The 13,329-nt window shown below is 39.5% G+C and overlaps 2 protein-coding genes across 5 annotated transcripts in view; one reads left to right on the top strand and one right to left on the bottom strand.

The window, feature by feature from the left end:
- The window catches only part of LOC120804216 (gamma-secretase activating protein), a 33,769-nt gene extending 30,243 nt beyond the window's left edge, over positions 1–3,526 (top strand). For both annotated transcript variants that reach the window (XM_040153522.1, XM_040153513.1), the window contains exons 30-32: positions 549–653; positions 1,256–1,352; positions 1,567–3,526. In XM_040153522.1, the coding sequence (XP_040009456.1) occupies positions 549–653; positions 1,256–1,352; positions 1,567–1,667 (303 nt within the window). In that variant the 3' untranslated portion in view covers positions 1,668–3,526. The remainder of the gene's footprint in view (positions 1–548; positions 654–1,255; positions 1,353–1,566) is intronic.
- A 2,004-nt stretch (positions 3,527–5,530) lies between these two features.
- ccdc146 (coiled-coil domain containing 146) overlaps positions 5,531–13,329 on the bottom strand; it is a 45,819-nt gene continuing 38,020 nt past the window's right edge. For all 3 annotated transcript variants that reach the window (XM_040143130.1, XM_040143139.1, XM_040143120.1), the window contains 5 exons: positions 10,931–11,041; positions 10,656–10,793; positions 9,929–10,054; positions 7,594–7,716; positions 5,531–6,035 (listed from right to left, as the gene is read on the bottom strand). In XM_040143130.1, the coding sequence (XP_039999064.1) occupies positions 5,835–6,035; positions 7,594–7,716; positions 9,929–10,054; positions 10,656–10,793; positions 10,931–11,041 (699 nt within the window). In that variant the 3' untranslated portion in view covers positions 5,531–5,834. The remainder of the gene's footprint in view (positions 6,036–7,593; positions 7,717–9,928; positions 10,055–10,655; positions 10,794–10,930; positions 11,042–13,329) is intronic.

Consider the following 13,329-nt stretch of genomic DNA (forward strand, 5'->3'; position numbering starts at 1 on the left):
GATCTACGTTGTCCGCTCCTTTTACTTATAATCATAATTAATTTCAAAAAGCTGCATTGGCTTAAACTTAGTTTTAGCCCTGATTATGCAGTGTAAAAATATACGTATTAATGAGCTGAGGAACTGAGCTTTACTCCTTATGTAAATAGCTGGGTGTGTTTTTCTCAACTTGTTTGTTTCCACCTCTGATATAAACAATCCTCGAAGCGATTCAGCAGCTCTGTATGAACTTGGACAGGAAGCAGCCTTGAGGAGAAGCTGCATTCTCTGTTATCGCCGGTCACCCCAGCGGTCGCTGTTTGCTCACAATTTATTTACTACTGTGGTGTGCATTTCACAAAACTGACAAATAAGATTTCTCTGGAATCCCTCATTAGCAGTCAACCCTACAATAATGGTTTTCCTGTTGGCAAAATAGAAAGGCACAGATGTTCACTTGCTCCAGGGATGTTTTTTTTTTTTTCATGACAACATGAGCTACTTTCCTAAAGTGTAAACTCTATTGTGTGTGTGTGTGTGTGTGTGTGTGTGTGTGTGTGTGTGTGTAGCCTATGGAGCAGAGGATCTACCATATGTGGGATCATCCTGTCAGTTCAGCCTCAATCTCCAGAGATTATGTCCGGACTCTGATGGAGAAACAAAACAAAAACAAGGTAACACGGCACAGTGCAGCACACCCGCCGCAGAGGGTACGTGCTTTCTCTTTCTCTTTCTCATTCACACGCTTACTGCATTCAAGACTGGTCAACACCCAAACTACGGAGGAAGTCTTCCAGACATGAAGGAGATTCCCCCCGAAAAAAAAAGAAAGAAAAAAAAAGTGTGAGAAATGAACATTTCTGGAAATTTATGGGCCGTGGTCACTGTTGTCACAAAAAGCCCTAAAAAAAAATCATTATCTGCAATGTTGCAACTCCAGAAAAATTGTCCTTCTTTATAAAATGGAATATTAAAATATTTAAAACAGTGACCCCAGCTGTACAGCTCACACAGCGTTATGATGCTACTGGGAGCTTTGTCAGCTCATTGGCTGGCAGACGACTGGAGCAGAGCGCCAGTGGCATGTTGTGCAATGACAGATAAGAATGTGAGGCCTGATAAGTTAAAATGCAGCCAACTTTATCCACAAATGGAAACAAGTGATTGAAGGTGACTAATGTCTGGATTTGCAGCAGATTTGTCTTTCCAAATTTGTCCTGGAAAAAAACCCCGAAGAATCCACAGTTGTGTTTCTGTGGTTTTCCTTCTTCCACAGGGATTTGCATCCACTGGCAGAGACAAGACCGGCTTCAGACCTGAGTTTCTGCCTCTTACCTACCTGGCAAAAACACTCTCTGATATAGAGGAACAAGGTAGTGTATTGTGTTTGTGTGTGTGTTTATATCCTGCCTGCTTTAGCTACAGTGGATTAAGACAGAATGTGCAGATTCTGGGCGCAAGCTTGGTCAAAATGCAGCAGTCTCCATCATGGAGCAAGGAAGGAAGGAAGTGTATGTGTGGTTGTGTGCGGTGTTGTATCCCTCCGTAACAAGCCGCGTCTCGCTAACTCCTCCTCCTGTGTTCCAGCTCTGAACCCGTTCGAGGAGCAGGAGAACGTGGATGCCAAGTTTGTGGAGGAGACGGCTCTGAAACAGACGCTAATACTGCTGGGCTTCGAGGAAAAATGAAGAATGTGGACGAGGGTGGAGCGGCGGAGCGGGCCGGCGGATGGATGGATTGAGGGAGAAACAGATGAGGGGGAAAAATGCGTTTGAGAGCACAGTCATCATTGGCTGGGCCTTGAGGATGGATGGATGGATGATAGAGGGCCAGAGGTGAAAGATGAATGGAAAGATTGAAAGGCAGAGCGCTCATAAACAAGCTCTCACTGGCTGATGACAAATTAGGGTGTAGGGTCTGGGCGGAGGGATAGATGGATGGAAACGGCCTAGAAAGGAAAGATGGAGGGGAGAACAGGAGCCAGAGCGCATGAAAAAAGAAAATATAATAACCTGTCTTTTTTTTTAGTAAATCCTGAGATGCAGGAGGGACATTGTGAACAACAGCAAAATTTATAACAATAGATGTGCTTTTCAAATATTTATTGAAAATCAACAACTGCAGGCAGCTATTTATATTAAGTCCATTTTTGTAGCAGCATCAATTCTCTCCAGTACCTCAACTTCTCCACTTTTTGTCTTGCAATTTATGAACACCAGTGTCAAAACCTGCAAACAGTATTTATAAATCAAACCCGCTTGTGTATCCTTCCTGTAACGCCATGGCACCCCATCAACTTGATTACATGCTGACAAACGCTGTGCAGACAGGGTAGCTGGATGTGGTCAGTCAGTGGCCGCTACGATTTCAACACTGAGTTACACGGAATCTTTGCGGTAGAAAGGTGGCTCAGGTATAACTCAGTGAGACTGACAAGCCCCTGTTTGTTTAGATGTCGTAAACCGAACGTAGAAATTAACATGGACGATTCTTACTTCGTGCCGAATCGAAATGGGGAGATTATGTGAGCAGTGGGAGATGAGCGAGAAGGATTTTTCAAGATTTGAGACAGCTATGATGTGGATTACACAAAAGTGGCTAAAAGTTAAAGTCATAAAGATGTCTGAAATATTCAGGATTCACAATTTATTGCTGGCTCTATTATTTTGTACTGTACCAAAATATGATACCTGTGTTTCAGTACAGTACAAAATAATACCTTACACTGAGAAATACAAATGTCTTTTTTCTACAAAATCCTCAGCCAAAGTTCTCAAACTTTAAACATCGCAAGCGAGAACTTTGGCTAAATGAAATGCTCTAAAACTCGACGGAAATTTGATGTAAAGCGAGACGCTTTAACTGTTAGAAGATAAAATAACACATTCTCACTCATACGAATGAAAGGTTGAATTCATAAGCAATAAAACACACCCTTGCTTAATTCGATACACTCAGTAGTTTTGCTGCTAAAGCAAAAGTCCAGTCATTACTCTTCTCTATTCTGGCTGGCGCTACGCTATGTTTTAGCTTTTACCATTATCTCTCAGTTGTCAATAAAAATTGGTGTTTAATACTCTGTGCTACATTCGCCCTCATGTATTGATACCCCGCCCTACTTAATAATTAATACATTATACATAATACATGAGGGGAAAACAGCAGCCCTCAATTACTTCACCATAACTTCGTTTATATAGCAACTTGCAAAGTCAAGTCCGAAAAAGCTTTACAAAAACCACAAAATCAACCAACATGATACTGGGTTAATAAGGCGTCTGGTTCGAATAACGTGACCACATTCCCTCAATCATGACTGAGCTCTTACTGTAAGTAGCGAAATTCTTTGGTGTTCATAATCCTTTTTTATAGTCTCTGGGTAGTATTGGCACTCTGCGGACCCATCCGATACTCAATACCAGAGATTATTTACATCTCGTGTCGTGCTTTGATTTGAGAAAATTACAAAACCTTCCTCTGGGGGGAAAAAAACGTTTCCACTCACGTTTCTTATGTTTACACAAAAAAGTTTTGTAAGATGAAATGTAAATAAAAACATTTTTTTCAAGTTTACTGTATTTTTCTTTTTTATTGCCATACTTTTGTATAATAAATAATACATGTCTCCTGTTATGTTATTTTTACTCATCTTTAGTGCTTTTAACTTTCTTTTGTAAAACGCTTTGTACCCTAGATTTTGAAAGGTGCTATATAAATAAAATCCGACTTACTTACTTACTTTTGAAGGTGCACAGAGAGGCTTTGAGGGAACAGTTAGGCCTTGGCTCGCTTTGTTTCCAAGACCTGAAAAAGGGCTAATTGCACTGTGGAGCCTTGAGACGAATTAGGAAACGATCTGAGCTCGCAGTCAAACAGTTTGTAGCCTGAAAAGCAATGCACAGGATGAAGTGAGCTCTCTTATTCTTGATATTTGAGTGTTTTGGACAGTCTCAGCAGAGTTCCACTGAAGCCAGGAAATAATCTCAGCATCATTCATCACACACGCTGAGTCCCATTTAGTGCAGAACACACCCATCACATTTTTGTACATGCTTGTATTATAATATCCACCTACTTGTTTTTTTTTTTTTTTTTTTTTAAACCTTGAGCCCCACCATCTCGGTACAGTTTGCTTCAAATCTTTTCTCTTTTGGGGAGTTCCTCTTTTAAATGTGAACAAATCCCGATTTGCCTCCGCCACACTTTGTTATGCAGTCAGTGTTATGTAGCTGGTTAATAAGCGCAAACAGTTAGGGGGCTAAATTAATCTGACAGCTCTCACCATCAGCCTGCAATGGATCATCACACACACATCACATCACTGGGTGGAGAGGATTGGCGCAAAGTCAGATAAACTCTGCCTGCTGGCCTCTTGAACCCGTAAGAAGCTGACTCACACGGCGTGCACGCCCAACCTTGCTCAACAAGGTGTACACCAGTGGTTTCCAGACTTGTTTGTCTGACATACATCCACGTCGCTATCAGATGAGCTCAATTACCCATTCATCAGCACTGTCGGCCGTTGATCCATTACTTTTATCAGCCTCTTTTAACGGTTGATCCATTACTTTTTGCAATCTTTTGCAACCATTTATCCATTAGTTCTGACTATGTCATCTGTTAAATTCATTTCTTTTAGGTATTGCTAACTATTTAAAACTGTTTGGTCTATACATTAAGCTATTTTATTCATAATCCATTACTTTCAGCCTATTATTTAAACTGTTTTCCATTCCTTTTAGCTAACCAATTAATGTTTATCCATTACTTTTAGCTACTTTTAGTTATCTGTTACTTGTACCAAACAACCTCAGCCATTTCTTCTTATACTTTTAGCTATGTCAACAGTTTATTAATTAATTTTATAACTATTTCAGCTATTTGCTTATTGATTTAAGCTAGTTTCACTTACAAGCTGCACCCACTGACACCAAAACTATGACCTCATGCTGTGATCAGCAGATAGAGCAGCTTCCAGTGAAAGCTTCAGAGGCTAATGACTTTGTTTTCTGTCTCTGGTAACCAACTCGAACTTCTCCACCCCACTTGAGCTCCACTTTTATCCATTTTTTTCCCCCGACTCTCCTCTTACGACTGCCATCTCCCATTCCTCTTCATTTAAATTCTCCTTTGTCATTCTTTAATGCTCTTTCACTAGCTGACGTTCGTCTCCATGTTTACATTTATCATTTCAGACACTCTTAGCCTAGCTTAGAGCTTAAACCCTTTGCCATTTATTCATCAGCTGCAAGATTACAAGTGCAAGGGATGAAACAGCAACAAGACTGGAGAATATACAGAAATATGTGAAATGAATTTATCTTTAAGAAAAAGGTAGTGAGACAGTAATGATGTGTTGCTTAGTGCAGAAATTAATTCCCCACATGTCCTGCATGTCCTCCCTTCCACTCTCCTACAGTACTTAGTGTTACTGCAAGCAGAGTGTAATCAAGCTTTTACCAGTAAATGTAGAAGAAGGAAACAAAAATTACAATCAGATGCAGTCCACAAGTACACACACACACACACACACACACACACACACACACACACACACACACACACACACACACACACACACACACACAACAAAAACAGCAGTGGTATGCTGAACAGTTAGGATGAAAACATACACAAAAAGCAGAGAGGTGGAGGGAGAAGGAGCAGATAGATCAATAAATGTGTGACTGGAATGAGCCAAATCCCTGAAAAATGCTCTAGAAAGTATTCTGAAAAATTAATTTCTCATTTGTTTTTGAATTTCTACTGGATTTTGATTAAAAACCTGCCCCAAACTGACAGCCTCAACTTCATGAATATGCAGTAGCCTTAATGTGCACATATGTATATTGTTCCTATATCTCTAAGGATTTGAGTGTAGGTTTGCGGATGTGTCTCATGTTGGCTCCTGGTTGGGAGGGTTTGAAGGGGGCCTGGGCTCCATAGGGTTTGGGCAGAGGGAGTGGGTCGGTCTGGGGGATGTATGCGTTGGGACGGGTTTCAGCTGTGGTGTACTCTCCGTTAGGCAACTGGTTCCACTCTTGGTCTTCAGCCAGCTGCACAACACACACACACACACACCAGAGCCAGTTTTAAAATTTGACGTAAGACTACATGACCTTGAACTAAATAGTTAAAATTGAATTTTCCTGAATTTTAATCATGAAAATTGAATAATTAATTCCGCTATTTATTTCTTAATATCTCAAGACAAATGCAAGGACACCAAAGAACAGTTGAGTTCAGAATCTCAAGGCTGATTGAAATTTGATCTATGATGGGGTTGTTTTTTTTTATATTAACTTACAAAAATGAAAATACCCATTAGAGAGATTAGTGATTTTAGAGTCACTCTGCAGGATGTGATATACAGGATTTTGTCTTTTGGGGCAAAATGTCCTAAAATATCTGGGAACTGCGGTTTTTAGCAAACAAACGGTATATATATCATAAAATGATTCTTTTGTCAAAGGGCTAAGGTTGTAAAACTATTTAAAAAATGAAAATTAAACCTTCGCACAATAAGACTAGTAGTGTGTTATAATTAATTATCTGATAACACGTAAACACATCAACAACCTAACAAATATTACACAGAAAAATTTTGAACTACAAAAAACTGAATTCACTCATTTGCTGGTACATTGTATGTTAACTGTGGCTAGAAAATTTCTTAATAAAACTAAAATACGGCTGGTCAAAAACAGACAGTGGCTGAACCCAACGTGGCTGATGGATCAATTTGTTAACATGGTTGACTCGTGCTGATGGGAGAAAAAATAAATAAATAAATAAATAAAAAATTCCAATATGCACACATCCTCACGTAACTACAGTCCTCTCTTTGACTTTCACCCCACAACAGCATGTAAATGAACTGTGCCTAAATCTCACAGACTTCAAAGAGATGGCGATTTTCTCATGCATATGAACAGTTTATCCGCTGGCATGTGATCTAAGGAGTGCACACAAAAACAAGGAATAATGGCTTTGAATGCAAAAACATAACAGGAACTGCCACTGCCTATGAATTCCTTTTATCGGGTTCACAAGCACATTTGTATTTTAAGACGAAACTTGAAGCGTATGATTAATAATGACTCCAAAAGTGGAAGAAAGCTTAAATTCTTCCATCAGATACACACTAATGCATCAGTTTCTGTATGTGTCTTCCTGTTTTCTGGGTTAGCAATGTGCATGCAGGGTATTGTGGTTCAGCAGAAATAAATTGGGTGAGAAAGTACAGATCAGTATCACAACAGACAGCCTGCAGACAGCTGGACTGGTTACAGATTCTACTGATCCTTGTATGCCTGCCTTTCTTGTGTCTGTTTGTCAGCCTGTCTGCCCTTCTTGTCCCATGGTTGTGCATGTGTTGAAAATCACTCCAGTTCCTGTCTAGTCTCTGTGGGTGTGGGGATAGTGTCTACTAACTTCACTCTGTCTGTGCTTTTTCAGGTATGCAGCAGCCCTTTTGTCCCTCAGAATCTTAATCGATTCTTGCCCCGCGTCGTGTCCCCACTCCACTTCTTTTTTGTTTGTGATGCTATTATCTTTTTTTTATCCCTCAGTGCCTTACTTACTTCTTGACCAGTGATCTTTGTGTCTTTTTACCTTCTCTCTCTCCTCTTTGTCCCTCTGCCTCCGCTTCTTGTCCCGGAGCATCCTCCTCCACTCCTCCTCTATCTCAGGGCAGGGTGGCAGGCCCTGCTCCAGCCGCCGCTGGCACCTGTCCATCTGGAAGCACAGGGGCGACGCAAGAGAAACATTCACTTTGTATTCCTATCACTCCGACCACTCTGCACTGTGCTGGCTCGATTCAGTTCTAGCTGCGCCCCAAAACAGATGGCCATATTAGTGTCAGAATGTGGGCATAGTTATGCCTCTGCATTTTGTACTTGTAGTTGTGTCTGCAGCACGCTGCAGCCACACTTCAGCTGCAGGGAATCTTCAGGTTATTAACACGCATTTCTTGAAACATTTATACAGCTGGAGGGAAATCATTTTTATTAGTTTAATTTTTCGTTGAGACAGAGAGTAGTGGGACTTTCTCCTCAAACCAGTGTCAGAATTTTAAAAGAAACCAGAAAAAAAATAATAATAGTGATAACGCGAGTGGTTGGTAGCACGAGTTACTGCCGGATGTCAATCAAAGCTGAAGTAAAATGATTTGTTAAGAATTGCCTCTCCACATCTGAATGAAAATGTAGCTTAAATAAAATCAGGGTATGTTTTGACATGCTGCCTACAAAACTGATCCTACTGTTTACATACTGCCAGCTGAACTCTCTCCTTCACTAGATGTTGAAATTGGCAAGATTTATTGTAAAAAAAATAAAAAAGTCTAAAACTGTAAACACAATATTTGTATTTCTTATTTAAATTGAAGATGGTAGTGTAAAACAGTTTTTGCAAACATGCAGGCTATGACCAACTAGTTTACAATAATTTTACCTTAAAGCTGCACAAATCAATGTTTTAATATTAGCTGTGTATCAAATGACTACGGGTCATGTGAAAGGGGCTGGCTGTAGTGACAACCTTACTGAGAATTATCATCCAAGTATGCAGTTCTCCTCTGCTCTGCGGTGCTATTTAGCATCTTTCAGCTCAATGTATTGGGTTTTCGGCCAACATCTCTACTGTTTTGATTCAGTCTAGGAGCTCTAATCATTCCCAGGCGCAACAGGAAGCTTATTTCTGCAAAAAAAAGCTCTGAAAATCCACTGCGCCGCGCCTGGCGAGCACCAAACAGCAGACAGCGTTAGCAGTTAGCTGCTGAACATGGTGGAAACATTTTTGCATCTTAAGAGCCAGATATTTCCCTCAGGAGTTGGTAGGAGGACCAAAACAAGGGTAGAAGTGGTGTGAATACAGCACTTACATGACTGAGGTGGCCAGGCCACTGTTTGCTAACAGGTTAGCCATAACAATTTTATAAGGCGATAATATGCCAGTGTTATGTTTACAGCTTTTTTGTGAACTGTCACCAAGTGGCAAAAAGACTGTTTACAGATACAAGACAGGAAACAAAGCTAGAGCTGGCATTACATGCTTAAAACTTGAACATAGTATAATGGCATGGCTATGCAGAGATGGCTTTAGCTTACTGATTAACAGTACAATAAAATACTTACTATAGTTACTTGCTATATGTAAACAAAATTTTACACACTTAGCTAAATGCAACATTCTAATTTAAACACTAAGCTAAGACCAAATGTTACAAAACCGACATTTACAGAGATGAACTTACTGTTTCTGCGGAATCAGTTTTGGGTTTTTTTTTTTTTTTTTAAACACAATGGAGGGCAGAAAGTCAGGGATTTTATATTTTAGGACTTGTGACTCAAATGTCAACAATAAAACGCTTTTTGGTTGCTATAGTTACAGAAGTTACTAATACGCGAACTGCCAGCTGCTCTAGATGTTTTTGGTCCGACATAGCCTGGCTACCTCTTTTCACTTCTCTCAGTGGATGAAATACGAATAAAGGACGAAGTGAAATGAAGTCACAGTCCGGTCTGATTATCAGGCTGCCAGTACACAAACAACAAAATGAATTGTTCAGATACAGTCTTGTAGGCCCAGTGGTGGCTGTGAGTGCTTAGCACCGTTGCTGAACATTAACATAACCTTGATTGAATTTTTTTTTTTTTAAATCTCATTTATGAAAATTGTTTTTGATTACTATTTCGTCTCTCTGTGTTTACCTCTTAATTGCTTTTACTGTGCAAAAGATAGGTGAAAGATAGGACAAAGTAAGAAATTATTATTGAGACATCTTTTGCTCTTTTCGATTGCGTTCAGTGGAGAGTGACAGGATTAAATTGAAAAGACAGTGGGAGACTGAGGGGAGAATGTGCAACTAAGATCACAGTTTGGACTCCAGAATCACTCTGTTGTTGGTGCATGGTATGAGCTGTGAGTGACCGGGACCACCTCTGACCTGGAGCTCTTTCTCTTTGATCTCTTGTTGTTGAGACAAAGCAGTAGCTTGCTTCATGGAAAGTTCCGCAGAAACCGCCATCAGTCGGCTGTTGGTGTTGATTATATGAGTTCGGAGATCGTTCAACTGGCGGTAGACAACACACACACACATTATAAGTTAATCTTACATTGAATCAAAATTCATTTGGATATTACTCCAGCTACTTGTACTACAAGTTGATCTTTGAGCTTAGATTCTTTTGTTACATATACTAACATCTTTTATATGGTAGCTTTGGACTTCAAATTCAAATTTATCTACGTTCATGTTATTATGACATGCTTCCACAAGCTATTACATGTAATGAACTTTGTTCCACAAGCTTTTGTTAAGGCTATTTATAGTTTTTAAGAGAGACAGAAATACAGAGGCAGAACAAGTGCAAGTTCGAGGAAGTTATAATGCTCGGTGAACTCCTAAATGCCCACTCTGCATGCTCCTCACATGGGCCGCACATGCTCTTCAAACACTGTGTGAGTGTGTTTGTGAGAGAGAATCAAAGAGAGGTAAAACACTAAACTATAAATGAACAGTTGAATGATATAACAAGTGTATTTGCATGTGTGCTAATCTGAGTGTGTATTCTTTTGCACTGGAGCTTTTGTTTGTGTCTATATTATTCGATTTGCGTGTATATGGGCTAAGCTTTATCTCTGTCTGTGTGCAAGTGGATCTGGTTGTCTACCTTCTTTCCCAGTGAGAGTCTGTCCTGTTGGCAGTTCTTTGCCTGCTTGCTGAGTGGCTTTGAGAGCCGGGTCACCTGGTGCACGAGGAGCTCTTTTTCCAGCAGCTGCCTCTCGCGTTCGGCTAGACTCACGTCGAGCTACAAATACACACGCAGAGACAGAATGATTATGCTCTTGGAACACAGTATTTAAAATCCTTATGACAAAACGTTAACTTTTGTAATTAAAAAAAAATATATTTAAAAAAAAAAAACATTACAGTGTTGTTGGGTACCTGCTCGATTTTCTTGACCAGTTCTACAGTTGATGGGTCTTTGCCTTTTAGCTCTCTGTAATCCACTGTTCGATTCAGACCTTCAAGTGTCCTGTCCCTGGCTTCTGAAAGCTGAGGGAGAATGTGAGACAGAGGCAAGACTAGACTACAAGTCAATACACCTACACGTACAGTGTATTGAGATGTACTGTTCATATAGGCCAAACAGTACTCATCAAGTCACTGTCATTGCTGTCCAGTAACGAAATATTTTCGAGTATTTTCCCACAGGACAACACACTTCACACAAATTAATAAGTAAACAAGATTAGAGTATAAAGCAAAGAAATATAGAATTAGTCTGCTACTCTGTGTTTTGAGTGCCTTGTCCTCCAGGAATCTAAGATAATTTTTCACTGGGGATTTTTAAAAATTGCTCAAGATATTTCTCAGATAAATGCACTGCCTATTCAGGAGTTACCTCCCCCTAGGCGACAAGTCACTGGCAAAGTGTGAGAAACGTAGGGCCACCATGATTTATTGATTAACATTAATTAAAGGTACCTTGTGGAGTGACCTCTTGTCGCGCTCCGCACCAATCTGAGAGGGTCCTCGTTATGTTTGTCTGCTCTAATGCACAAGGACGCTCATACACAACCTTCCAATGGTTTCAACTTTTTCCACTAATCTACAGGTGGTGACGCTTCAAGAAATGTGCCGGCAAAGGCAAAGCCAGCAAACATGGATGTCAACAACACAAGTTTCAAAATACAAAAAAAAAAAAAATCTGATTTGCAAAGGTTTTATGAGAAAAGAAATGCATTCAACACATTTGTTATACCTTAAGGACGTACAAAATGCGGTTTGGTGAGTAACACTGAATGTAAACAGAAACTTCTGTTTGTTCACAAGAAAGCTCTAAAGGCGGCCTTTTATCTAAGCTATTAAGCAAAAATGCCAAACTTTACAATGGTTACACCTTCGAATGTTTTATGTTTTTTTCACTGTTTTATATGAATGTCAACCCAAAAGAATAGTCAGTACAAACTTGTGTTGATGGTCCAGGCTTTGTTCAAACACAAAGAACTTCAGTTTAAATTCTAGTGGGGATCCCAAAGTTTTGAAAGATAGCAAATATGTCAGATTGAGTTTTGGGGAAATATGTATAAAATGAGACATAAGACTTGTAGACTATTTCCATCTAACAGAAGAATGCAGCAATGAAGAGTTAAATAAAGAGTTGGGGGATACAGAATATATATTGTATATATGCAATGATGTCAGATGATGTGGAGTAAGGTACTTAGAGGGGAAATTTAAAGAAACTTGATGTTAAGGGGTTGATAAATAAATTTTGGTTTTGTATTGTTGGTCAAAGCGAGCGGTCTAAAAGAAAGAAAGACTCTGGAAGTCTTCAAATAGCACCAAACACCAAGCTTGAATAAATTTTCTGACATTTTTAAGACTATATGATTAATCAGCCAAAAGAAACATAATTAAACGTCCCATATTGTAGAAAGTGAGATTTCCATGTCTTTTTTGATTATAAAGCAGGTCTAGATGCTATATAAATACTATGAAAGGATCAAAACGATAGATTCCACGGAGAAATGCACATAGCCTGTATTCAAAAAACTGTGCCGTAAAACAAGCTGTCAGGACTTATGGCAGCCAATCAGAAGAGAGGCTCAGAAACAGAAAGGCTCCTGAGAGAGGCGCGAGAGAGGAGATGTAACACTGTACTGCAATGGTTTTTTGATACTTAAAACCACAATACATCTTCTTATGGATATCGAAACTTAAAATAAAACACTGTAAAAGCAAAGTCAGGGCTGCACCTGGAATCAGTCTATTTCATGAAATAAAGGTTGTTCCATTTAGATTATGGAGACAAAGATAAATAAGAAATCAGGTGCAGGGACTGTAGATGGAATTAAGCAGTTAAAGTAGCTAAAGTGTCCTGCCTGTTAAAAAGATACTTCTCCCTCAACGTCATATGACTCTAGTTTTAACTTAATAGTTTTTTGTTTTTTTTTAAATTGAAATAAAAAAGTTGAGTTCAGCTGATAGACTGAAAAGCAGAGATAGAGATGACAGTGGAGCAGATCTACTCAGAGATGCTGATAAAAGACTGACAGACAGGGGAATATACAGTGAGGAAGAAAAAAGGAAATACAGCACGACAGCCAGAGTGAGAGAGGGAACGAGAGATCGGATGTGAAAGCAGACAAGAAAAACAGAATTAGAGAGACAAGACATGTGGAGAAACAGGAATTGGGGCTCACCAACAGGGACCAGGGTTATCTGCAGTTTTCAGAGAATATGACTCCGAAAACAAAACCTTGGTCATGGTGCGATGAGCTTAATTTCAAAACCAAAGTTAAGTAACAAAGCAGGGAAAATGTTCCCATTTTATGGCG

The sequence above is a fragment of the Xiphias gladius genome, chromosome 2 (genome assembly GCF_016859285.1).
Source record: "Xiphias gladius isolate SHS-SW01 ecotype Sanya breed wild chromosome 2, ASM1685928v1, whole genome shotgun sequence".
NCBI lineage: Eukaryota > Metazoa > Chordata > Actinopteri > Istiophoriformes > Xiphiidae > Xiphias > Xiphias gladius.